At 35.4% G+C, this 27,617-nt stretch overlaps 1 protein-coding gene across 21 annotated transcripts in view; it reads right to left on the bottom strand.

The window, feature by feature from the left end:
- ADGRL3 (adhesion G protein-coupled receptor L3) overlaps positions 1-27,617 on the bottom strand; it is an 827,333-nt gene that overhangs the window by 247,601 nt on the left and 552,115 nt on the right. For all 21 annotated transcript variants that reach the window (XM_032334435.1, XM_032334436.1, XM_032334415.1 and 18 more), the window contains one exon: positions 8,141-8,221. In XM_032334435.1, the coding sequence (XP_032190326.1) occupies positions 8,141-8,221 (81 nt within the window). The remainder of the gene's footprint in view (positions 1-8,140; positions 8,222-27,617) is intronic.

The raw sequence follows: 27,617 nt of genomic DNA, 5'->3' as shown, positions 1-27,617 counted from the left end.
AGAAAGAGGATCATGTGGGTAAATTTCAGTTTGAATGTCAGATTTAAAGATAAACGTTAACTATTATAATTTTTATTACTATTATTATCAACTACCAATAGCTTGCTATAAGAAGTTGTGGCATTCAAAAAAAGCTAAATATTTTCTCTCTGAACAAGATAAAGCAGATACACTCCTATCTTTCCAAATACAAATAAAAGCCACGAAAAACAAAGAGTAATCAGTCCCGGAACTTAAAGAAGCAATCTTAGGAAAGCTGGGCCAGTGAGCAATCTCTGGAGGGCAGAGGGTACTGGGAATGGGGGGTGCGTGGGGAGGTGTGAAGTTCAAAGAACTGAACCCTGGTCAGAGCTGCTTAGACCCATCCTACTTCTAGAGATTTTCCTTTGCCTTGAGCAACAGACTCCACAGAGGAAATGTCATACTCAAGTCAAGGATCATTATCACTGGATCTACCATCAGCCACCCTGAACCTGAAAGAGGTTGTTCAGATCACAACAGTATCAGTTCTCTATTTAATGTCCTCTAAGTACTAAGAATATAACTTCCGTGAGCCAATGTGGAAGTAGAATTCAAACAAACTCTATCTTCCTTCTCATTCAGGTTCACTGGGAGGCTACCAGGACAAGATGACCAAGAACCTACTGTAAAAAAATAGTGGGTCAAGCTACTTTCTGGAACAATTCTTCTCAACATATGAATTATATACCACAAGGAACCAGCAGGATTGTGCTACATTGTTTCAAATGATAAACGTTGGCTTTTAAATACTGACTTTTATTTGTAAATTATATTGTAATTATCCCTAACAATACTGAATAAAAAATATATTTTACCATTAAGTTTAGCATTTAATTCCAATTAAATCAACCCAATTTCATGTATTACTATAGTAGGCCTGATGCTAGAAATACAATGACGATGACCAGTAAGTCTGAATGAAAAGGTGGCAGGATCCTTGTAAAATGAAATGAGACAATGCATATAAAATAGTTTTTCCTGTGTCCAACACAAGATATGTACTTAATGAATGGGAATGGTATTTCCCATTAATATTAACAAGTTCTATCTTGCAGGTGTTCTCAGTATACTTTAAATAGTAAAAAAAATGTTTGGCATTTAAAAGTATAGAAAAAGCATGTTTATTTAGCATGGTCAAAGCAATTTGTTATATGCAAGTTTCATTTTTATTCCCTTGGGTTAAGGGTGGATAAAATTAGGAAATTATGTTCTACCATATAATGTCTGCTAATAAGATAAGTTAGAAAAATACAGCCATAGATTACTAAAAAATAGGCCCAGAGACTCCTCAATAAGAATGCCAGATGTCTTGTTCTTATTTTATTTTAATCAATTTCAAATGTTTTTACATTCCACTCGATAGTGTCATGTGCTAATGTCTCTAATTTGTGATGCTAAATCTTTGGCTACAGCCTATTTTTAATATAGACACACCAGGCAGGACCATCTGTTTATTTTGAACTTTAAAAAATATTTTCAATGTGGATTTGCTGAATGTAATTCAATTTGCACATGAAACTTAATGCCTGGCATTATTCTAGTTCATTGATTATGTGCCAATGGAACCATATTTATATTACTCAGTTTATTATAGCAAATAAAAAAAGACCTAAAAAAATAGATGTAGTTTTTCAAATGTGCCCAAATATTTTAGCTTTTTTCCCCCTGAGTATAAATTGTAACTGTTAACAAATTAGCAAATGCATAAATTTGTATTTAGCATTAGACTTCTAATTAAATGTAAGATCTTACCTAAAGAAAGATTATACAAAGTAAATACAAACTGTTTTCACCAGCATTATTACTAGTGGTTTACTACATTGGAAGGTGGACAGTTATCGGTGACTGTTAAAACTTTTTATACAGCAGAACATCATAAATATCATTCTTAGTAATATAAATGGAGGACAGTCTTCAGAAGAGAATTTTTTTGTGTGGGTTATTGACAGGAATTTATTTAACTTGAATTACTAGTGATGTTATGAAGGATTCCTAGGTTGGGTTCTATAATAGCCAAGGCTGTCACAAAATTATACAGAAAAAGAATGAAGCAAAACAACATCAAAAACAAAACTATAAAGTCTCAACTCAAGGGTATGCCTCAACTGATACACTGGAGTCTCAAATAATATATACTTCTGCGTAGGATTCTGATTCAGCTCCCAACGCAAATTCCCGCCCAACCACCTTCATTGTGTCAGTCTGCCTGTAATACAGACATAACACTGGCGGGGAGGGGTTTTGCATTTGAGTAGTTAGGAGGCAAAATAAAGGTCAGGGAGAAAATATAGTTGGTGAGAACACACGACCTTCAGAACTGCAACTCTTAATGAGTCCTGCTAAGAACTCCAATGTGCTTACTTACAAATCTGCTACAAAACTACCAAGAACTAGTTTTTCATTTCCCAATTATAATATAAAAAATGGGAACTATGTCTCAAAAGCATATAACATATTTGCATACAGAAATATATAATCAATCCCATTAAACTAACTAGAAAATGATATAAAAACTTGCTTTAATAATGAAAGGTTCAAAAATAATGGTGGTTCTAGATGAGAGGTTTTTTTTAAAGTTCTGATTAATGAGACATATGGCAAGAAAAATTACTATAATGGTGAATGCTGATTCAGGATCTTATTTTTATTAAGTAGTTTATAGTGAGGGCTGTGACTATTTTTCTATTTATAGTGGCAGCTCTGGTTAATTACCTTGTAATGTATTGTGACATTAATGCACCAGTAAACTATTGGAATTTATACCCCTATTCAGTAATAAAATCTGTAAATTGAAGAATGCATATAAAGCTATCACAGGCATAAATTATGTAACCAAATGCCACATATGATCACATTAGATTTAAAGAACAGAATCTCTCAAATTTACTCATCAGTGGGTAAGTTCTACAGAATTTAAAAACTGCTGCTACTTTGAAATGCAGATTACAAATTTTATTCAAGGCTATTTGGTAAACTGCTACTACATTTTCTATATGGTTACTAAGAAAGAGCATGTTGGTCTAGAATTAAAATGCACAGTACTAAAGAAGAAACATGTTATGACAAACAAATGCATCAATGTCATATGTTTTCCCTAAAGAAAGGATAGAAAATAACGAAGTCAAGACAATTGAAAGGAGGGAGAATAGTGACATGTGGATTAAAATCAAAATGATTCTTCAATGATAAAGAATTTGAGGGAGCAAAAAAAAAAAAGAGAAAATGTGACAAAAATATGATGTTTTGGAAATATGCTTGCTTAATCGTTTTTCAGAATTGAGTTTTACAACACAATTCCAAAGTTACCAATAATTAGTTCACTATCTCAAATATTCAAAGAATAATCACTGTATATATATGTATATATATATATATGTGTGTGTGTGTGTGTATGTTTAAATATATATAAAAGTACCAACTTTTAATCCAAAATATTTCAGATTAGAACAGAATAAAATGGTAAAATATCTGAAGCAATCTGATGTGTTACTATATGTTAAATAGTTAATATTTTCTATTGATAAGTTTCCTGTGCTAATATTGGTAACTATATTGATAACATTTTAAATGTCATTGTTTTGTATTACTACTTGGATGAATGTCAGAAAATTAAATATGATTTTCCTATTAAAGTACAGGTCTATAAAATGCATAAGGAGTTAATGTGTAAAGTGATAATTCCTAAAACATTAACACGCATGGAGACTAGTAGAAATTGGTACAGAAAGAGAAAGTAAGAAAATATATATAGAGAGAGACATAGTAATATCTAGACAGATGTTTCATATTCTCAATATGTATATAATTACAAGAGAAAAAGAAAAAGGAAAGCTGAAATGGTTAGCTAATGTTAATTTTTAGGGAGTTCAAAGTATATCGTTCTATATCTCACAAAAAAGCAATAAGTGGAGCTAGAATTCCATTTTATTTAAAGAACTTGATGTATTATTTTATAAATTCATATAAAAACGTAACATACATGAGAAATTCTCTCTCTGCTTATAGATACAGACATATGTGGAGTTTGTTTATACAATTTGAGTGCGTGCAAGTATAAGCAGCAGTATTCAGTATAATTAGAAATAACAAATGAAGATCGAGGGTGACGGTTGAAAGTTGAAAGGTAATACTCAGTGGTTGCAAAATAATGCTATTATTATGCCAACTCTATCCCATTTCCAATATTTGTTTTTAATGAAATATTAAATAGTTTTAAGAAAAAAAAGCAAAAAATTTTTTTCAATGTTATGGTGATTTATATAAACCTCTTCACCTTTATTTAACTGTTCTCTGAATATTTCAGAATTGTGGCACATGAGCTAGTAACTATAACTGTAATTGCTTTAATCACAGAGCAGTTAAAGAAGAGTTCTGGGTCAATGTATGCAGAGGAACTCTGTGAGAACTAGAAGTTACCAAGACAATCACTCTAAAGTTGAGAGTACTATCTGAAGCCGATATCAAGCAGAGATGACTGCTGGATTCTAGCAATTCATTCTTTTTTTTTTTTTTTTTTTTTTTTTTTGAGGCAGAGTTGTGGTCACCTTCTGTTTTTTTTTTTTAATAACTTTTTTAAATTTTTTATAAACATTAATATATTTTTATCCCCAGGGGTACAGGTCTGTGAATCGCTAGGTTTACACACTTCATTCTTTACCAGGTCAATACCATCACTATTTTGACGAAGATAATTTCATTTTACAGTGGAGCTCTTAATAATGCCTACTTACCTTCTAACTCTTCAGGGTCTTGCTATGGTACATATTTGCCAGGAACTTGGCACTTATTGTTTTAATTATCCTAATAAAGTTGTTGGGGTGACATTATTATCCTTGATTTACAGAGGACAGAGAGAAGCTGCCCAAGGTCATACAGGTCCGTCTGGCTTCAAAGTCCAATTCCCTTTCCTATGGCACAACCGTGAGCCCGAAAGTAGGGAGGATAGCCACATTGTATTAGGGCCTACCAGATGCGGGGTTCTACTCTGTATTACTCTTAATCCTCACAAAGACACTGTGAAGTTCTTATTTCTGATCTTCTGTGTACTGGTTGGGGAAACTGATGATAAAATAGGTCTGGAACTCCCAAGTTTAAGTTAATTGGCTCTAAATTCCTTTATTATCAGCCAATTTTTGTCTCACTTCATTTTATCCTTTTTCTGACTTGCTATGGTAGTTTGAAATGACCCAATTCCTCTTTTTTCTGTTTCCATGGTCCTTTGGATTGTGGTTCCTCAGTCTAGCATTAAGAATCCTTTTCTCCCTTTTTAAGTCTGGGATTGGCTATGTGACTTGCTTTGATCAATGAGACATAGCACACAGGATATAAGCAGAGTCTTGAAAAATATTTGAGCTCTGGGACTTCTCTACCTATTGTCGGGAATCCTGTCACAATAGGAATGAGCCTGTGCTAGACTGCTGGATGTGCCTCATGTAACCATCATTCCAGATGACATTAAGGTGGCTACTCAGCATGTGCACTGAGTTTCCTCCCCTGCAAAATCAACCGGCTTGCTAGCTACTAAACATCTAACTTCAGCCAAGTCAGCACACATACAACTCATCCAACTCTAAAAGTTATAATTCATGTTTTTTGTTATAAGACACTAACTTTCGAAGTATATTGTTACACTACCCTACTACCCGTGACCTGACAGGACTCTTCTCAAATCAGTCCATGATGTCAGAAAAAATGAATTATATTAAAGTCACCTATGTGCTTAAACAGACATCCATCTTGGATAAGAACAATGTTGTACCAAGGATTAAATGTCTTAAAAAAAAAAAAAGACCCAATTTAAAATTCATCTATTCCTCATGATGAAGGATTATGTCATAAGCATCTAAGCAACTGATAGATACTGAAATCTTAGAGACTTTTCTATTCCTTTTCCCTATTATTGGTTCAGTCAAATGCCATGTCTCTTTAAATATTTCTTAGGCCTAGAGGCCTGGATGGCTCAGAGGGTTGGGATCCAACCTTGATTTTGGCCCAGGTCATGATCTTGGGCTTGAGGGACTGAGCCCCAGGTCAAGCTCAATGAGCTCAGTGCATAGTCTGCTGGAGAGTCTCTCTCCCTCTCCCTCTGCCTGCCCCCATGCTCATACACAATCTCTAAATAAATAAATAAAGTCTTTAAAAAAATATTCCTCAGATCCTGCCATTGTAGTGGACATACTTCAAACTTAACTAATTAAACAAATAAAATCTAAAAAAAAAAAAAATTCTCAGACCTTGCCATTTTAGTGGACATACTTTATGCTAATTTCCCAGTCATCGTTTACCTAGATTATTGAAACAGCCTCCTTCTGTTAATCTCTCCTCATCTATACTGACATCAGAGATATTTTTTTCTTATATCAAGAACATAATGATATGAAAAACCTCACTAACTTAGAAAAACATTTTTTTAAAGATTTATTTATTTATTTGAGAGTGGGGGTGGGGGCAGCACAAGAGGAAGAGAGAAACTTATTCAGACTCCACATGAGGACCCTGAGATCACAACCTGAGCCAAAACCAAAAGCTGGTCACTTAACCAACTGCACCACCCACGTGACCCTAGAAAAACAATTTTTAAAAAATTAAAATATTTCATGACCTTTTTTTTCCCCCCTAGGGTAAAATACAAACGTCTTTCCATGTGATAGAGAATCCTTCCCAATCTGCGTCATAACGTCTTGTCAGTCTCGTCCTCTAGAACTGCTCTCACTTTCCTGCGCACCCAACACATTTCCTTAAAAATGTCACAACTTAGGGCGCCTGGGTGGCTCAGTGGGTTAAGCCGCTGCCTTCGGCTCAGGTCATGATCTCAGGGTCCTGGGATCGAGTCCCGCATCGGGCTCTCTGCTCAGCAGGGAGCCTGCTTCCTCCTCTCTCTCTCTCTCTCTCTGCCTGCCTCTCTGCCTACTTGTGATCTCTCTCTGTCAAATAAATAAATAAAATCTTTAAAAAAAAAAATGTCACAACTTAAACAGATCCGTTTTGGTTCACTGTGCTTCCATTTAATGGATTTCCTTGTCATCCCTGCTTCCTTTTCGTCTTGAAAAAGGAGGCTGCAGCCTTCAGAACTTAGGTTGTCCTACTATGTGCCAAGCATAGACCAGTGGCTGGAGGAGAAAGGGAAATGTGCAGACAGTGTCTCACAGGTAGTACCCGAGGCCAGCACAGGGGCCATTTGGAGAACAGTCACACGCTCCCTCCTCCTCCACAGTGCATAGACGGGGAACTGAAGATAAAGCTGAGCCTTCAAACATTGGTAGAAACCCACCGGAGGAGGAAATAGCATCTATAGAAAACATGCTTATAGAAGACAGACTAATGACTTCTATTGTATCAAGTGATTAATACTATTGGAGGTATTAGAAAATATCCTGCATCACTTAACTCTTCAAAAAAATAACCTTAAAATATTTGGTATTTATAAAAATAAAAAGAAAATATGTCTATGTCACATCAGCTTTGAACATTAAAATACATTTTGAAAATAATAAGTATTTCTTTAAAAGTGGAAAGACAAATTTTGTAGATTACAGAAAAATAAATGTTAGTTTTAATTTTTGTTTTGTATGACTAGTTATTTTTAAAGAATCTTTAAACAGATGGCATCAATTTAAGGTAATTTTAATTTATATATTTTTAAAACCAAATGATCATATTAATACTAAAAAGACTTTAAAAATGAAATATAAAATATCACTTCCAAAGGAAATAAATCTGTCAGTATGCCTTAGGTTAAGATAAATTAATTTATTTTTAAAAAGATAGGAGAATAAGAAAATTATAATTAAAAAGTAATGGTTATGTGCTAATCTCTGAATCTAAGTTGGTTTTCAATTAGTCCTCCACTAGTTGAATCATTATCTATCCCTATTTCTTATTTTGTTTACAAATATTTCTCAAAACCGTATTTCATATTTTAGGTTATAAATAAGATTTCCTCTTTCTATTATCAGATTCCTTGTACACTATGCCCCCCCCCCACTTTTTAAATAGGAACTGCCTTATAAAATACATATTTATAACTATCTGTAATGGAATTGTCTTCATCAAAAATAATGAATAGGGTTTCTTTTCCTTTAAATAATAATGATGATCATTGTAATAATAATCAACTCACCTCTAACAGGAGGTCTTTCTAGCTCAGAGTCCAGGTGAATGGGTGGAGAGATGTAGGACACCTGTCCATGATGCGCCTGCCCTATGGACCCAAAAATAAATGTTAAGCAGACATTACAGTTATGTCTCTTTACACTTTTTTGTTTGTTTTTAATGATGCAATATTATCTTTCTTCACACTGAATTAATTTTCATTATCTCACGTCGACAAATCTATTCAAACACAGGAACATTATGCATCATCCAAGCATCAAGCAATTAAATCAGTCCTTCTTAAACTATTTTTTATTATTAAATTACACATTTATTGTGAAATGACACTTTAAAAAATACAGTGAAAATGATTTACAAGAAAGATAAAATGGAAAGAAAAAAAACATAACAACCCAAGTCCACATTTTTTATTGTCAGATTAAACCGAAAAGTAGTCTCTCAATTTGCAGGTTTCTAAACACTTATTCTCAATTGATACATTTATTTCATTGTCCCAGACCAGTAATATGCAGTCTGCAGACTGTCATCAATGTCAAATAACACACAAGTAGCAGTTACTTAGATAACTTTATAACTCTGGTTAATTTTTTTTAGTTTTTAGAATTTATTTCTATTATTTGAATAGAAAGCTACTCCTACCTACTTAGTGTATTTTATGGAAGAACAGTAAGTAGCCAGGATATAAAAAGTAGGTAGATGAATTCATTTTCTATTCCTTGCAAACCATGCTACCAGTTCACACACTATTTGTAACAGAATTTCTGTTTTATGAGTTAAGGTGTTGATTTGGAGGCCAAGACACTGCTTGGAAAAACTGCTAGGTTAAGAACAAACAAAAAAAATTTCGTATGTTCAAAGTAACTGTGCTTTATATACTGATGATTCAGTAAGCAATTAGAATTTCAAGACAAGAAAGCATAGTCACAGAGTCAGTTCAATTTCTAAAGCTACTTTTAAAAACTATTTCTTAAAAAAAGGTTTGGGTAGAAGCAGAGGACTCACCAATTTCTTTCTACAATGGGAATATGCAGTTATATTTTACACATTCACTATAGCAATTTACAGGGTTGTTAATCTCTTTTCCTAAACAAGGAAAGTTAATGATACATAGATTATGATAACAGCTAGAGTAACCTTCCCGTTTCAAGTAATATTCGACTTGTAATAAACTCTGCTGATTCCTCTTATGAGGCACATTTCAAATAATTAATATGGCTCCCTGTTGATAGTAGCTGCTGTTGCTCCCAGCATTTTTCCAGCTAACAGCAGACACAGTAGAGACGTTGTAATATACAGAGCCCCTCATAATGGTAACTAAGAATATTGTGCATTCACTGGCCATGTTTCAATGGAACACTAAAAGCACTATTATAAAAGAAGTAAGACAGTGAGTGTGCACTTGTAGCAGTCCATGTGTAATGCAGCTTATTAAAAACTTTAGATTATCTTAATTATGAAAATGTCTAATGTTTATCTATGTTACATACTTGATTGCAAAATCAATTTTTGTTTTCCAGGTCCTGTGTTATTACCAATGAACTCGTTTGAAACACTACCAACTACGTTAAATGAAAATAAAAATCTTCGACTTTATATTGGTTCAGAATAATCTCGGCATATAAAGTAATATCGAGTTCATGTTTAATCAAGGATCATAACTTTTACCACATATAATAATTAACATGCATTTGTGCATACATGATCTCCAGGGATTGAAAAGTAGGTACTATGCCAATATACTCATATTTTTAAATCAAAGAAACAAGCAGAGGAGACTAACTTGCTCAAGCACATGCAGCTAGTAAATAGCAAGGCCAGGGGCATTTTGACTCCAAATGTGAAGTGTTTTTAAGTATATCAGAATAGTTTTCTTAAAGAAGATCTCCATATACTTATTGTGGCGGGCGGGGAAGTATATGGATTTTAGTGATTAAACTCTGACAAGTAATTGCTTGTGGAATTGTCACCTCTACATTTGGCTTAAAGTAAAAAGATCCTTTAAATGTCACATTTGCCTCTGTTCTTGGAATTAACCCCGTAACCTCAAGAGTACTCAGTAGGGATACTTTAGGGAGCATGAGATCACAGTAAGTATGTCCCTAAGGGGGCCTGGAGATCATCAAAGAGGCAGCAGAGTGGGATGGGCATATTGACAGTCAAGTCTTGAACTTGGTTCGTCAAAATGTCCATTCTCCTTCCGCTGAGAACTCCGGCAAACTGCGCGATGAGGGGTGGCCAGGAGAGCTCCTGTAACAGGAGCTGACAGACTCTCAGCCTTAGAGAATGTCAGAAATGCAGTGTCAGATTTCAATTTGCTGAGATTTCCAGAGCCACAGAATAAAAACTAGAAATCATGGAGGCTGCTGTTGATTAACTACATTAATCAAATACATTAGAAAAAAAAAGTCAGCTTCACTTGACATCAGTGGTACTCACACATTTGTCTCCACAAAAACACAGAAGATATAATAAAACCTATTCTGATCTGTGGTTAACGAAGGCAATGAATCTCAGGGAGATAACTGTTCTTCATCAGGGAGAGCATTAGAGAACATGGAGAGTTATAGTTTGAAGAAAACCCCAGTGACTATCAAATATCCACCCCGCTCGTTAAGAATTACTGCAAGTAATAATAACAAGCTGTGGCTAAAACCATAAATAACTTCCATGTATAATTCCTCTAGACATTACGATGTCTAATACGCATCCAAAAATGCGATCAGTTCAAAAAGAGCTTAGGAAGATACAAAGTGTGGCAAATGCATATGTTTTTATTTTATTTTTATTTTATTTTTAAATTTTTATATATTTTTAAAGCTTCATGAGAAAGAGAGTTGGTGGGGGGAGGGGCAGAGAGAGGAGGAGAGAAAGACTCCAGCAGACTCCTCGCTGAGCGCGAAGCCTTACGCAGGGCACTTATCTTATCTCATGATCCTGAGATTGTTACCGGGGGAGCCAAAATACAAGAGACTAAAGCTCAATGGACTGAGCCACCAAACACACACTGTTTTCAAAGATTTGACTAGAATACTTTTAGATAGGGAACATCCCTGCTCCTTCATTTATCACTTTCTTTACCTCGCTCTCCTGTCTTACACTAGCCTTTCCTGGTCCTTATAACAGAAGTTTTATATACCCAAGTGTGAAATGTGCTTCTCCATTTTTTCCCTTACTTTTCCAAGTTAAAAAGATGCAGATTTGTTTATTTATTTCTCCTGAATTTTATTTTCTTTTCGACTGGATTTTCTTTTTTTTCTTTTTTTAAGATTTTATTTATTTATTTGAGAGAGAGAGAGCAAGAAAGAGAACAGAGTGAGAGAGAGAAGGTATGAGGTGGGAGGAAGAACAGAGGGAGAAGCAGACTTTCTGCTGAGCAGGGAGCCTGATGTGGGGCTCGATCGCAGGACTCTGGGGTCATGACCAAGCTAAAGGCAGGCACTTAACTGACTGAGCCATCCAGGTGCCAAATGTCATACTGACATTTTGATTAGAATCACATTAATTCTTTAAATTAATTTGGAAGATAAACATTTAAAATATTTTGTCTTGATTTTTGTTTAAATGGATCTCTATTGTTTGTTGTAAAATAAGTTGGAATAAATTATTTTTTTTAAATTGTTTATATTTTGGTTATAAGAACATTTCATTATTTATGTATTCTATTTTCCCTATTTAAATGAAATTTTAAAACTCTCTTGATAACTTTCATTGAACTTTTTTGATGGTTATTGTTGGAATTATTAGTTACCGACTTTATCTCTCTTACGTCCTTAGAGCTAAATACAATGGCTGATACTAAAGTTTAGTTATTTTCTGTGATCTTTCTTTTTTTTTTTTAAGATTTTATTTATTTATTAGACAGAGAGAGACACAGCAAGAGCGGGAACACAAGCAGGAGGAGTGGGAGAGGGATAAGTGGGCTTCCCCACAGAGCAGGGAGCCTGATGTGGGACTTGATCCTAGGACCCTGGGATCATGACCTGGGCCAAGGGCAGACAGACGCTTAATAACTGAGAGACCCAAGCGCCCCTGTGATGTTTATTTCTTATATGAAATATATCCCCAAGTTAAGAGTCATCTATATGCTCTTTTATTTAATTATTTTGTGCTGTAGAATTTAAATTTTAAAAATTGATTTTATAGGAAATAAAATTTAGAGGACAGAATTTCCTGCTGATGTTATTCACCTGTCAATTTACCTTGAGTTCCTACAAAGTACTTACCAGAGGAATAAACAACACTGAATGACGAGTTTCATAAAATAATTAAAGGAGAGAAAGAAAAAATGCTTCATGGTTTATTGTTAAAGGTTTATTGTTAAGGAGTCAAGAAAAACAATGGTAGTTGGGTAGCTTACAAGATTTCATTCATTTTAGTCTAGGGAAAATGATAACATTTGTGTGAAGATGTATTTAACTGATAAATTTATGCAACAAATCTATATTGATATATAACTTGCATACCAAAAAATTCACCCATTTAAAACAGAGTGTTTTCAGTATATTCACAGAGTTGTGCAACTAGCATCATCATCAGTTTGAGACCATTTTCATTGCTACAAAATGAAAGCCCAAGCCCGTTATCAGTCTCTCTTCATTTGCTCCCAACTCATCCCTGTCTTAGGCAACCACTCATTTACTCTCCATCTCTATATATCTGCCTATTCTGAACATTTCATATAAATGAATCACACAAATATGTGGTCTTTTGTGATCAGCATTCTTCATTCAATATGGGTTTTCAAGGTTCACCCATGTGGTAGAATAAATCAGCCCTTCATTCCTTTTTGTCGTCAAATAATAATCCCTTGTATAGACATTCTACGTTTTATTTAATCATTCAGCAGGTCATGGACATTTGGGATCATTTCCACTTTTCCATTATTATAAATAATACTGTTATGAACCTACGTGCACAAATTTTTGTGTGGATATGTTTGCATTTTTCTTGAATATATATATACCGAGGAGTGAAATTGGTGGAACATATAGTAAATCTGTATGTAAATTTTTTAAGTGTGATTTCTGAAGAGGCTGTACCCTTCTACTTCTCATTAGTAATACATGAGGGTTCCAATATTATGGAAATGATTTTTAGGGGTTTTTTTTCTATTTATTTTTTTATGTATTTGTTTGTTTATTTGTTTATAGGTGGCAGTGTAGTTAAGTCGGAGCTGACTGCACTTAATATTAAGATAATTGTAAAACCTGGGAAGACACTAATCTCCCCAAGTGGATATAGAAAGATAAAACAGTATTTGAATCAGAAGTTGTAGAGTTCACACACATTGTGAAAGTAAGGGAAAAAATGACCCAGCCTCAAAAAAAAAAAAAAAAAAAAGAAAAGAAAAAAGAAAAAAAGGGAGCAGCTTACATCTGAACATTGTTCAGATATAACAGTGAAACACTGTTTCACTGAAACACTGAAACATTGTAAAATGAAAATGTGTGGACTAGCCAGTGTCAGGTAAGAAAAAGATAAAGAGATTTTAAGGGTGGCAGTCAATAGAATTCTTCACTACAGCAAAAACCCAAAGACTATTAGGTATTCTGGAAAATACATTATGAAATGTATTATGTATTATATAATAATTATGTGCTATATGTATTATAAATGTATTATGAAATGAAAATACATTACTTCCATCTCTTCTTCAACTTTCATCTAATTTCTATTTTATTGAAGAACCCTGCACAGTTCCTATTAAAGGTAAAATACAGGGAAGACTTGACTAGCATTAGATACAAGAAATTTTTTTTTTTCTTTCCACTGTCAATACTTTACCTGCACAACAGAGCACAGAAATACTTTGGAAACACAGAATTTGGAGGGAGAAAGGCATTTGATAGCATATAGTCCCCAATCTACATTTTAGAATGAGGAAACACATCTTGAGAAATGTGTGACTTTCAAAAGTCAAAACAAGGTGGTAGCTGTCAAGGTGGATATGAGGGACAATAAGAAAGGGGATGTTTTACAACCAGCCTGCAGAAAACTAACACATCCTCATTCTCTCTGAACTCTGAAGACTTCTTTTGTAGGTCATAATTTTCAAGGTGTGTGGGACCTAATCTTTCAGGTGTGTCAAGAGGTTAAAAAGCTTGAGAACTATTTATTTATGAAATACATACATTTCCCCCCCATAAGGCTATGCCTAAAAACTAAAGGCAGTTTGTCATAACAGATAATATCATGCCCTGGGAACAGAACTATATGGGTTGATATCTGGACCCCGCCACTTTCTAACCATACAACCATTAGTCATATAGCTAATTAGCCAGCAGCCATCAAGTTGTTTAACTTCTATGTGCTTCAGTTTCCTCATTTGTATAATGGAGATTATAGTAACACTTATCTCATAGGGGTGTATTGAAGGTTAAATGAACTTATGCATATATAGTTATTAGAACTGTACTTGTTACACAGTAAAGTACTTAGAATTTTTAGTTATTATTATTTTTATTATTGCAAGTTCATTATTTAATTCACTGATTCATCAACCAGTATTAGTTGAGTACCTAATACTCAACAAGTACCTTTCAAGCTACTTGGCATATATCACATGACAAAATAAATAATAATGTGCAATCTTATGTAGGGGGAGACAGACTGTAAGAAATTAACAAAATCAATAGGTCAATAATATTGCATGTACAAGATGAAAAGGGCAACGGAAATAAATTAAAACAGGCTAAAGGGGATCAGGAGTGGAAGGGCAGGTTGCAATTTTAAACAGGATGATCACAGAAAGCCTCATATCATTTCCATGAATAGCATTTGAAGATTCAAGAGAAGACAAGAGATAATATCTGACTTTGGTAGGAAACTAAAAAGATAAAGTACAGGTAAGAGCACAAATCTACTTTTAATAATTAAGAATGAAAGAACTGAATGTGCTGTATCAGATGCTTTTTCCTCATGCATTTATTTCACATTTTACACATATTCATAGACATATTAATGCCATTACCAATGAGTAAAAGAAGACAGAAATAAAATGAGATAATCGGGAAATGAACACAACTTTCCTCCTAAAGCAAAAACACATTTACTACTGTAAAGTCCCCATTGGTTTCTCCAGTTACACCATCTTTCAGTTCAAATTTCTCTCATTTTCTATATAGTGCTGTAAACAAGTTTAATAGTTTATGGCCCTCTAGGCAGATTTCATGCCTTTCTTTTGTTTGTTTGCTTTAAACTTTCAACTGCTGATCTTGATTATTTCCTCTGGAGGTATGACATTTCTCTTCCTTAAAAAACAATAAAATAGATTTCACATTTTTGCTCCTGGGGTTTTAAATAATTTTATCATCTTCCTTTTACAATGTTTAGGATGATAGTAAGTTACATCTCTGAACCTCATTTTCCTACTTCAATAATGATTTCATGTAGCATGTGGGAACCTATACTAAACTACATTTAAGAATGGCATATGGAATTTTTCTAAGTTTTTCAAATACTCTGAAAGCAGCTAAGCCTCCTTTCTCAGAGGGAAAAAAAATTAAAGTTTAATTTCTTGTTGAAAATAATCTCAGCTACTGATAAAAAAAAATATCAGAGGTCAATATGTTGTTTGTGCTGTTGGAAAACTGGGTGTGCCTAGCATTATAACATCTTTCTTTTTTGTCTTCAAATCCCAGTCTGGCTATAACCATCTGGCATTTATCAAGTCAGCTTTCAGGTAAAAGATGTAAACACCAATTGAAAGTAATCATCAAAGAAAAGAGCTGTAAAGTTGCCAATTTGATACTTATCTTTTCACTCTGGCTTCCTTTTCCCCTTTCATATTACTACTCATACTAATTTTCAGTGAATTTAGTCAAATATGAGGTAGCAAAGAAACAACTACATGCTTGACTTATTGAAGATAAAAGTCATTGATGGAGGCACAAAGGTCACTGATGGCCTTTTCTCCAGTGGATATTACTAGCACACAGAAAACGGAGTAATTTGAAGCAGAAGTCACTTTCCAGTTTGTGTGTATATGTGTGCATTTCATTCAGCAAATAATTTTTCAGTATTCACTCCCTTTAGTAGCCAATCTTCACAATACCAAATAAGCAAGATAAGATGCTTCCTCCACAAAGAGATCCAGTTTAGATGCAAGATTAAACAACCACTGTATTTTGACAGCGATGAGAAAGAAAAGCATGACAATAGCATCTAACTGAACTGAGGGGAGAAAAGTACCTAGAGAAAACAAGTGGTAGTCTAGGAAAAGCCAATGGCGGTGATGGGGAAACAGAAGGAGCATTACGAGTGGATGTTTATAGGTCATATGACCTAAAGGGATAGGAGACAGGGAACCACAGGTAGAAGGCAGACAAAGAAAAAGATGATTAAAAAAATAATAAAAACTTTCAGAAATGTACCCCCCGAGGGACACCTCAGTAGCCCAGTAGTGGACTCCTGGTTTTGGTTCAGTTCATGATCTCAGCCTCATGAGACTGAGTCCCGGGTCGGGCTCTGAGCTCAGTGTGGAGCCTGCTTAAGATTCTCTTTCCCTCTCCCTATTCTCTTCCCACTCATTCTCTCCCGCTCTCCAATAAATAAGTAAATGAAAAGAAAAGAAATGTACTCCCCCAAAAGAATAAATAATTCATGCCTATTACCCAGCTTTAGCAACGGTCAAGTCAGGGCCTACACTTTTTCATCTCTTTCCTTCAGTGTCCTCTAAATCTAAACCCAGAATGTTTTGAAGCAAATTCTAGACAATATAATTTCACTTGTACATTATTGGAGTGTGTATCAATAAAATATAAGGGCTTTTAAAAAAACCTGTAATATCATTATGATACCTAAATATTAAGAAGCTATATCATAAAAAAAAAAAAAACAAAAAACAATTTAATGTCAAATTCAGAAAAGCAATTGTCTGCAAGAAATCAACAAGTCTTAAAGAAATGAATTCTGTTAGCCTGCAAAACATCCCATTCCTTCTGGTATGGAAATTGTGTGGGACTGAGGAATGCTTTATACTTATGATGAATTTCAGGTACTCACAGATATAAAGGGGAATGTATTTTATAAAGCCAGACAAATACACTTCTCTCTTGCCCAAGCATGAAAAAACGATTTGGTAGTTAAATGACAAACACTGAATTCTAGAGGCACTACTTCAAAAATTATTCCGTGAAGTCTCAAAAACCTATTGCAACAAGCATTACAACAACAAACTAAAAAAAGAAAAAGAAAAAGAAATCAGGGCATCTTTCCTCTCTTAATTTCTACTTTTTTATAATCCTCTAAAAATAAACAGGAATGAACACACTAAAAAAAAAGATCATGTTAATAAAAATAGTTATTTTCTAAGAGCCTAATACTAAGAAGCACTACGTGAGGTAAATATTGTTTCCTATTTTTAAAGTGTGAAATCTAAAGCTCAGTAAGGTTAAATGTATTTTCAAAGGTTACACAATAGTGTGTGTGGGAATCAGGTTTCAAAGCCGGAGACCATGTTCTTACTCTATAGCTCGCAACCTTCACATCCTAGAAATATACCAACGGGGGAGGAGAGAGAAGGCAAATATACTATAATTTCTGAAACATTAGAAATTTTTAGTCCCCTATTTTCAGACTACCTAAAATTAAGTGTTTATATTACTAAAGGGCTAAATCACAGAATAGTCAGGATTATAAAATTACTTTTCTCAGACAATGAGTAAAATATTACATTCTACTTAACAGGAGGGACTTAACATTCTACATAACAAATAGCCCTCTCCTGGCTTTTTTTTTTTTTGTTAATGGATGCCTTTAAAAAGGTTCAGTAAAACAGATCTCTTTGAATCACTGTGATTTCCAAAACCTGGAAAAAAGATTTGAAGCAGACTTCAATCCCCTTCCCTCCAAAATACTCAGAACTCTCCTAATCTTTCCTAATTTTTATCACCATTGTACTGAACTCACATTCACATATAGTAGAGTAAGAAGAAAATCTTTTATTTTCCAAGCACTTAATATTCAGGTCTACAAAATTAAGGGTATGAGTGTTCAGGGTGGGGAGCTGTGACAAGCTAGATTAGAAAAGTCGGATTTTGAGTAATATAGGCAAACCTCATCAGCAGAACTGTGATGTTAGCATGAACTCAGGCATCAGTAATTCCAGCTGGTTCATTAATGAAGGACATACAAAAGGCTGTCTGTTCCTAAGCCTGCTTCACTGCCAGCACAATTCTGATTTAATTGAGTATCTGAATTAAAGTCACCTCCGATATATGCTTACAACCTGTATTGGGTAGAGGAATGGTCCCCCAAAGATGCCCACTTCCTAAATCTCAGAATCTGCGACCGTTATATTATGTGGCAGAAGTGATTTTGCAGATATGATTAAGGTTGAGATGGGAGATTATCCTAGCTAACTGTGTTAGTTCTTGAGAGTGGAAAAGGGAGGCAGAAGATTAAGAGTGATACAATGCAAGAAAGACAGGTCAAGGCATGGAAGACTTAGAAGCGGATGTGGACCAGAACAAAGGAATGATGGTTCTGTCTAGAAGCTCAAGCGGACAAGGATGTTTCCCAGAGTCTACAGAAAGAACTGATTTTAGCCTGGTGAGACCCGTGTTTAAATTTGTTCTAGAAAAATGTTAAGATAATAAATTTCTTAAAGATTCAAAGTTTGTAGTAATTTGTTCCAATGTACAACTTATGAACTGGTATTCAACTCTAAAGAATCCTATTATTCAATGTACTAATTATTTGAATAGATATTATATGTACATGATGCATATTCAAGAAAATGGTAGCATCTAACCTACCTAACGACTCCCCATAGGCAAAATCTCTTTACAGCACTTTGTATATGTTTCTGGAGTTTTTCTCTACCTTTATCTCTCTCTCTCTCTCTCTCTCTCACACACACACACACACACACACACAATGATCATATATATACTTATTTATTTGAATCATTGCCTCTGTTAAAGCACACTGATGTTCCGCATTTTTGTCAAGCTTGATCTAAAAGGTATTTTAAAGGTTCAATTGTTTAACGACAATTTGCTAGTGCATATAGAGCCCTACACTGCACTAAGAATGCACCAATGGCATAGAGTACATGACATTTTTTAAATAAGAAATAGAACATTTCATAAGGCAATATAGAAACTTGATGACTTCAACTAAATGATAAGTGTAAAACACAACTGATAATGATGAGATGGTTAATCAGACAAAACAAAAAATCAAAGTGATGGAATGGCTTCTTTAGAAATTACCTAACCCAACTGCTGTAATTTACAGAGGAGGAAACAGGCTGCCATAAGATACAACTAAAGTCACTCTCTATAGTCACACAACTCAGCTATGGGCTCTGTCCTCTATATTATACTTTTTAATCCCTTTTTTTCTTTTTTAATTAAGACTTTTTTTTTAACACTACAGTTTAAAATTCACAGCAAAATTAAGAGGAAGATACAGTGATCTGGCATATATCTCCAGTCTCCCTGTACACATAGCCATCACCAGCAACCCCCTTCAGACTGATGTATTTTTTACACCGATGAACCCACATTGACAGGTCATCATTGCCCAAAGTCCATAGCTTACATTAGAGTTCATTTTTAGTGTTGTACATCCTATGGGTTTGCACGAATGAGTAATGACATATGTCCATCATATGTCATATGTCCATTTAATATGGTCTCTTTCCGAGTATTTTCACTGCCCTAAAAATGCTCCGTGCTACACCCATTCATCCCTCCCCCTCCTCCTTCCTTCATCTTTTTGCTTTTACAATAGTAAAGAGCTAAAGTGTAGAAACTTGCTGGGCTAACAAAATGGGGCTAAGAATGCTGCAAATAGGAAAATAAAGTTTTATATAAAATAAGTCCATCCACTATTTTGAAATGATCTAGGTCATAGATTTACTGTGAGAATCTTATAAATATCTGTGTGACTGAGACTATTCGATAAATACTTATTATTTCTTTTTTGTCTCCTAGGAAGACAAAAGTAACCTTGATAACCAAGAAATAAAATCTTGTTGGGTCACTCAGGAAAGGCTGCTGAAGGGATGAGGGATAAGCAGAAGGAAGATGTTGGCACTTGGTAGGACTGAAGTCGTTTGCTATGTTTACTCTCCTAATTCTCTTGTAATATTTAGAAATATGATTCATCGTATTACAAAGTGTTACTGAAGAGAGAAAAAAAGATGAGGTGTTTCTGTGGTATTTTGCATATGGTAAAATTCACACGAAAGGGCACAGTCTACGAATTTCTCGAACCTATATTTTTACTTATATTCCATTTACCTATCAAACCATTTCAAAAGAAGATACCAATTATTTTCTCTTTTTCAATATGCAGCCTAGACATCAAATTCCGGGAAAACAAAAAAAGTGAAATAGGTTTCAGATTCATTTTCTTTGTGATGAACATGTATATGATGGTTAAAATGTGTATTCTCCAGAAATTGTATCCTACATGGAAAAAGGTAAATGGCAAACGTGTGTGTAAACATATAATTGTATTTATATTCACATACATATGCACAGATGCCTTGGCCACGATCAAACTATTCTAGGATTTCTTAAACTTGTTTTAACATCTGCTATAATTTTATAAGTAGTGAAACTGAAACATCTTTTCAGTTTTCTGCTTTAATTAAAAGAGTCGTCTAAATGTACACATTTAGTAAAGACTTTGTAGAGGACAATTCAGGTATAAAATTCTATGAGGCGGCCACCTGGGAGGTTCAGCCAGTTAAGTCACTGGCTCTTGATTTCCGCTCTGGTCACGATGTCTGGGTCCTGAGATTGAGCCCTGAGTTCGGATCTGCTCTCAGCGGAGACTGCTTGAGATTCTCTCCTTCCCTCTCCCTCCGCCCCTCCCCCTGTTCATGCTCTCTTTCTCTCTAAAAATAAATAAGTACAATCTTAAAAACAAACAAACAAAACAACAACAACAAAAACCTCTATGAGGATTGGAGGCATATGAGGTACAGTTTCTATGTCTTCTCTGTCACCCTGGGACCCCCTCAAATGTTTGGGACATTGTAAGAATCCAGTGTATTCCTGGTGAAATGTCACATTAATGATATGAAAGAAATTAAGATGACTATTAAAGTTGCTATACTTCAAACCACACACAAAGCAAAGAGTAAATCTCTGGGAAATTTTCTTTCAAAACTGGAGACAAATTCACAGTGCAACCAATTTTGTTTAATTGAGAAATGTTACAAGTTTGATAAATACATTAACTCTTTCGGCCAGTTCATTTATTTATTTTATCTTTAAAAATATTATTTATTTATTTAGTTGAGAGAAAGAGAGAGAGATCATAAGCAGGTAGAGAGACAGGCAGAGAGGGGGGAAGCAGGCTCCCCACTGAGCACAGAGCCCGACATGGCACTTGATCCCAGGACCCTGAGACCATAACCCAAGCTGAAGGCAGAGATTCAACCCACTGAGCCACCCAGGCGCCTCAGCCAGTTTGTTTCTAACAGAAAACATTCATGGCAGTTTTTGAAAAGGTCTTTGCCAAAGGAGACGCATACCAATTCCCCAAATATAGATTTTGGTTCAGGGTATTTACATAAAGTAGATCTTTTAGGAAATACTCCTTTATCAAGCTTTTAAAGAAGAGTTGATATCTATTCTACAAAGCATCCACTAATGTACTTTCTTTTTTTTTTTTTTTAAAGATTTTATTTATTTATTTGACAGAGAGAGATCACAGTAGACAGAGAGGCAGGCAGAGAGGCAGGCAGAGAGAGAGAGAGGGAAGCAGGCTCCCTGCTGAGCCGAGAGCCTGATGTGGGACTCGATCCCAGGACCCTGAGATCATGACCTGAGCCGAAGGCAGCGGCTTAACCCACTGAGCCACCCAGGCGCCCCCTACTAATGTACTTTCATTGGTTTTATTTTCCCCAATAAAATTATCATGTAGATGGCAATGATGTCATCATGATAAACTGGGAAAAACCTGGATAAACAGACACCATTATTTGAATTATTTATCTGTATTTAAGAGAACTGAAAATAGTTGATGCTATTAAAGGAAAGACTGAATTTCTGTATTCAGGAGGAAGGGTTATGGTGCCTGAAAAGTGATATTAAAATTACTTCAAAGGAAAACTAGCAGGTGAAAATTTGCTTCTAGAACCACTGAAGCAAGCAGCAAGAGAAAAAATATAGACCAGGGTATTTACAACAAAGAAATTTGTTCCCTAGAGTACAGAGCTGGGAAGCTGGCCTGCTGTGTTTATGTTTTTAAAGTTCTGCTTCAAAGACTATCCCAGCATGCTAAGAAAAACATAAAATGTTAAATTTTCCTGTCCTCCCTGCTGATAGATCAGAAAACATCAAGTAACACTAACTCAAAAAGAGGAATGGTAACACATGCTAAAGGTGCGTGAAACAAGGCTCATAGGTGGATAGCAACAAAATGGTAACACTTCCTCTGCAGACGTCCCCCCCCCCACCCCCCCAACCCCCGGCCGCCCCGACCCCTGTCCAAGGAAGGGTCCAAGATAGAAAGAGTAGCAGCAGCCTGGATTTGACAGAATAACTGTTATAAATGGAGACATATGATGATATAGATCTCAGATTAAAGCTACTCACCAAAGGCTACTCTCAAATGATGCCCATCAGACATTTTTTCTCTTAGTTCCTAAGTCAGTAAAACTTTGAGAAGGCAAATTTATAGGAGGATTAGAATGAGTTGGGGGAAATGGGAGGGGGAGGCAAACCACGAGAGACTGTGGACTCTGAGAAACAAACTGAGGGTTTTGGAGGGAAGGGGGGGTAGGGGTTGGGTGAGCCTGGTGGTGGGTATTAAGGAGGGCACGTATTGCATGGAGCACTGGGTGTGGTGCAGAAACAATGAATTTTGGAACACCAAAGGGGGGGAAAAAAAAAGATACCTGTGAATACCAGTCATAGTAAATTGAATGTGCCTCAACTTACTTCGGAGAAGACTAGAAAAACTGAAATATATTCTTTATAGGTTCAGTGTTCAAATTTCTTTATATGTATAATGATACCATGAGGCAAGATAATAAAAGACTTGAGAAGGTGTTTACAAGAATATATGTAAGGTTTGTGAAATTAACTGTTCTAAAGAAAAGAGACAGTGAGACACATAATTTTCCCCAGAATGAGGTCAGAATCTGTCCTTCCTTTTTATCAATCCATGAGATCTGGGAGAAAATCTCTCAAAAGACAGCGCAGCAAGACGTGCTAGCATGGTCATTTAGCTGATTGAGATCAATATGGCACCATACACCTGAGTTCAGAAAACTCTACACAAAGTATTGCATGCGTATGTTCACAAACATGAGGTAAGAATGACCCAAGCATAATAAGACCAGATTGGCACACAGAGAAATAAAAGGATATGGATATTCTCTTAGGATGATGACAGTAAAATTTGCCACCTAATCCTTTTCAATAAACTCAAAAATACATCATTGTATAGAACGAAACTGCCTGTAGTGAAATTTTGACAACTCCCCTCTGTGTGCTAAAACGCTGTCAGCTGAAAAATCTGAACTCTTTGCGAAAATTATTCATTTTTGACAGATTTATCCAACTTTTATGTTTGCAGTCTTAATCATAGGAATTTGAAAAATTAGAATTTAGCTTTACACTCAAAGAACTGGAAGCTCTATTAGCATAATTTAGAGGTACTAAGTATTTATATTAGAGTTATCTATAAAAGCCAAGAATTTGTGAAAATATTTATTAAGCAAAGTACTGAGCTTGATTGATTTTAAGATGCTGTATATGTATATTTATACACAGACACACAGGCTGTTTGTTCATTCCTTGGCTCCCTGTTAGTAAGTGGATAAGAAGGTTGGTCTTTGTTGGACCGGACAAGGTTTAGCTGAGATAGACACGCTTCGCTAACTGTAATCCAAGTCATATATTCCAGGACACATGGGTGTCAGTGGTGGAGCCGTGTCACATCATAGTTCAGAATACACGTTTTAGGGGCACCTGGGTGGCTCAGTGGGTTAAAGCCTCTGCCTTTGGCTCAGGTCATGATCCCAGGGTCCTGGGATCGAGCCCTGCATCGGGCTCTCTGCTCAGTGGGGAGCCTGCTTCCTCCATTTTCTCTCTCTGCCTGCCTCTCTGCCTACTTGTGATCTCTGTCTGTCAAATAAATAAATAAAATCTTAAAAAAAAAAAAAAGACTACAGGTTTTAGAGACACAAGACCTGTGTGTCCTCACGGCGGTAGTTAATCGCTTACAGTGACGCCCTTCGTCAGGTTCATCTAACATTCTCAGTTCCTTCATCTCTAAAAAGCAAACAATAACATTCCTATTTCACAGCATTCTGGTTAAGGGTTTTCCAATAAATAAATAAATAAATAAATAAATAAATATATAAAAGCCACACGTATGAAGCGGAGTGCCCGCCACATAAGCACCTGAGCGTTGCACTACCGTTACTGCCCTCGCTTGTATCATCACTATCTCACACTTGCTGCTTCTGACACCAACAAGACGCCGCCAGCACAACTCATCAGATCCCTCCCAACACAGGCTTCCTTGGGTTGGTGGTTGGTGGTGAGGAGATGGTATTTGGACACGATATTCTTAGCGGAGGATCAAAGCACTGTTTTTAACTGGAGCCGGTTGGTTAACCTCTTGGAGGTTCCATTTCTCCATCCCCAACCTAGGAACCGTAAAAGGGATCTCACGGAGCAAGGGCACAGTCAAACTGCGGTCCATAGGCCAAATTCAGCTCCCGCCGGATTTTGGAGGAGCTGCGTTCTAAAACTGTTTCTCAATTTTTAAAAAAGATTAGAAGAAGAAACATGAGCAGCAGGAGGAGAAACGGAGGAAGCAGAGGAAAGGGAGGAGGAAGGTCACCAGCCGTAGCAGCAGCACCAGAGCCCAGGTGTAACCTGCAAAATCCAAAATATTTACTATCCAGGTCTTTAGAGAAAATGTTTGCTAATCCCAGTCTTTCAATTACTGTGAATGCTAAAGGAGCCAATATATGAAATATACCCAGTGGAGGACTCGGTGTCATTGTATTCTCTTGCTGGTAACATTCTAAAGCTTCACCTGAGCAGTAAATGAAGCAGTCATCCTTCTTGTGCCTCCTTTAACTGCTACTGCGGAAACATCTGATATTCTAAACTCGTTAGAAGGAACCTCTCAACAGGATCCCTTCTCTGGTTAACGAAGTACGCTAAATAAGGCAGAGGCAGAGGCACCATATTATCTTTGGCAGGAATTATTTGGCAAAGATAGTTTAGAACATTTTGTTTCACGCAGCTGCACTTAATGGAAGTGAGTCCTACGTCAAAGATCTCCATTCTGAGACACACACACACACACACACACACACACACACAAAGTATTATGGGTGCTGTTTTGTGTGTACCTATTGTTCACTCAGTGCTATCATAAGGGAAGGCCACATACTACAGGACTCAGAAATGAGAAAAATTTCCAATGTGATTTGGTATGATTTTAGCTCTAAGCAATTTTTAAACCTACTAATAGTTGACTGTCTCTGTTCTTATTTTATTATTGATCAGTATAACATAACTGACCAGTGGGGGTTAGTTGCTTCAGAAAATGCATGCTCCGGATTTTGTCCATAAGACACAAGGGTAGAAATGAAACAGAGTGTGCAGAATAGAGATTGAGATATATTTTCTATTCATTGTTTGATCTTCTTAATCCTCCCATTTACCAAAAGTAATAGAAGAATATGCCTTCTTGTATTAATATAGAGGGGTGATCCACTGACTTCTCTAAAGTCACAAAGATGTCCACAAGAGATAGGCATAAAAATAAAATAGCTAACAAGAATGACAACACATTAATTACTTAATTAATGATGACATGGCTCCTGATTAGGGAAGTTGAACATAAAAAAGAAGATTAATCCACCTGTTAAAGAATTGAGAATTCAAGTACATGGTGGTCAAAAGTCATCTAAAAAGGAATATGTGTTTATGTTTTTTTAACAGCATGAACATTTGGTTCAACATGGAGACTTTTTCTTCATTTATCAATTGGTTTATGTAAGGATAAGACTATTTTAAGATTATATGAAAATGAAGAGAATGATAATGTTTGAGGATATTTGTTGAATATTTAACTCTGCTAAATTCTGTTAAGTATTTTATAATCTCATCTTGATCCTCACAATAAATCAAAGGTAGTTGCTATTATTATCCCTGTTTAGCCAACGAGGAAACAAAGTCTCAGTTTAAACTATGTTTGTTTGTTTGCCCCACACACTGTACCTCAAATCTGTGGCAATTTCAGAGAAGATAAGATCCCTCAAATTAATACTAAGCACTTTGATTTAGAAATAGCCTTTGAAGGCTACTTAATTTCCATATTCATCTAAAATTAAATAATTATTTTGAAACATCAGTCATGTGTCATAAAGTCTGAATATCCTTCTTAGATGCCAGAGTTTTAACCTAAATTCTGATTTTCTTATGTTATAAATTTATATTGCTTAACTTTTCTGTGGATGTAAAGTTATCAGAGAACTGAAAGAAGGAAAGTATCACCAAATTTTGTTTGAACTGATCATGTAAATTAAAAAACAAACAAACATAAGGGCAGCTCGGTGGCTCAGTTGGTTGAGACTCTGCCTTTGGCTCAGGTCATGGTCTTTGAGTCCCTGGATGGCACCTCCTGTCAGCCCAGTGCTCAGCAAGGAGCCTGCTTCTCCCTCTGCCCCTCACCCTGCTCATGCTCTCTCTCTCTCTCTCTTTCTCCCCCAAATAAATAAACAAAAACTTCAAAAAAAAAAGAAAAAGGCAAAAGCTTCCGAGATCTCTTTAATTCTTTGGAGAAACAAAGAGGTGTTATGCTTGAGAAGTGAAGGTAGAACCAGCTTAAGAGGAGAAAAAACAAAAATGAAGGCTGTAAATGATGAACTTGAAAAAGTCTAAAGAAAAGGGAAAAACAGCTCTACCACGAAATCATATTGTTTAATTACAAAACCTAAAACATAAAAGAGGCAAAAACTACTCTTTTTTTTTTCTGTTTTGTGTTAGACATCTGTTCCTATTTGTTAGAATGAGACCCATTAATTTTAAACTAGTCTAAGGAAAATTTTAAAATCATATGTGGCAAATAACGAACAATAAAACTAAACTAACACAGCTAACCTAAACAACAATACTAAATACAACCACAAATACAAAAAAGGGAGAGACATTTAGATCTAGCATGGAAAAACTGAGGTAAAGGAAATCAGTACTGTGCCATAATTAATTTTATTATTAGAATTGGTAACTCTTATTAATTCATCAGCAAATATTTATTAAAGGCATATAATATGCTAAGCAAGCTAATGACTATATAGCCTCATCTCCCTCAGAATCACCTTCAGGGCATTTTCAAATTTTATGGCCTCTGACTTCAGTTTCTGATTCGATCCCTTTATCTTTAATCCAGGGAGAGACAACCTTTCCATCTCCACCAAGAATTATTCTGGTAATGAGGCACAGACACTGATGAGAGGAGGAAGTCCCTCAAATATGTCGGGGTGGAAA

This window comes from Mustela erminea, chromosome 2 (genome assembly GCF_009829155.1).
Source record: "Mustela erminea isolate mMusErm1 chromosome 2, mMusErm1.Pri, whole genome shotgun sequence".
Taxonomy (NCBI): Eukaryota; Metazoa; Chordata; class Mammalia; order Carnivora; family Mustelidae; genus Mustela; species Mustela erminea.
This window is presented reverse-complemented; position numbering and strand designations above follow the sequence as displayed.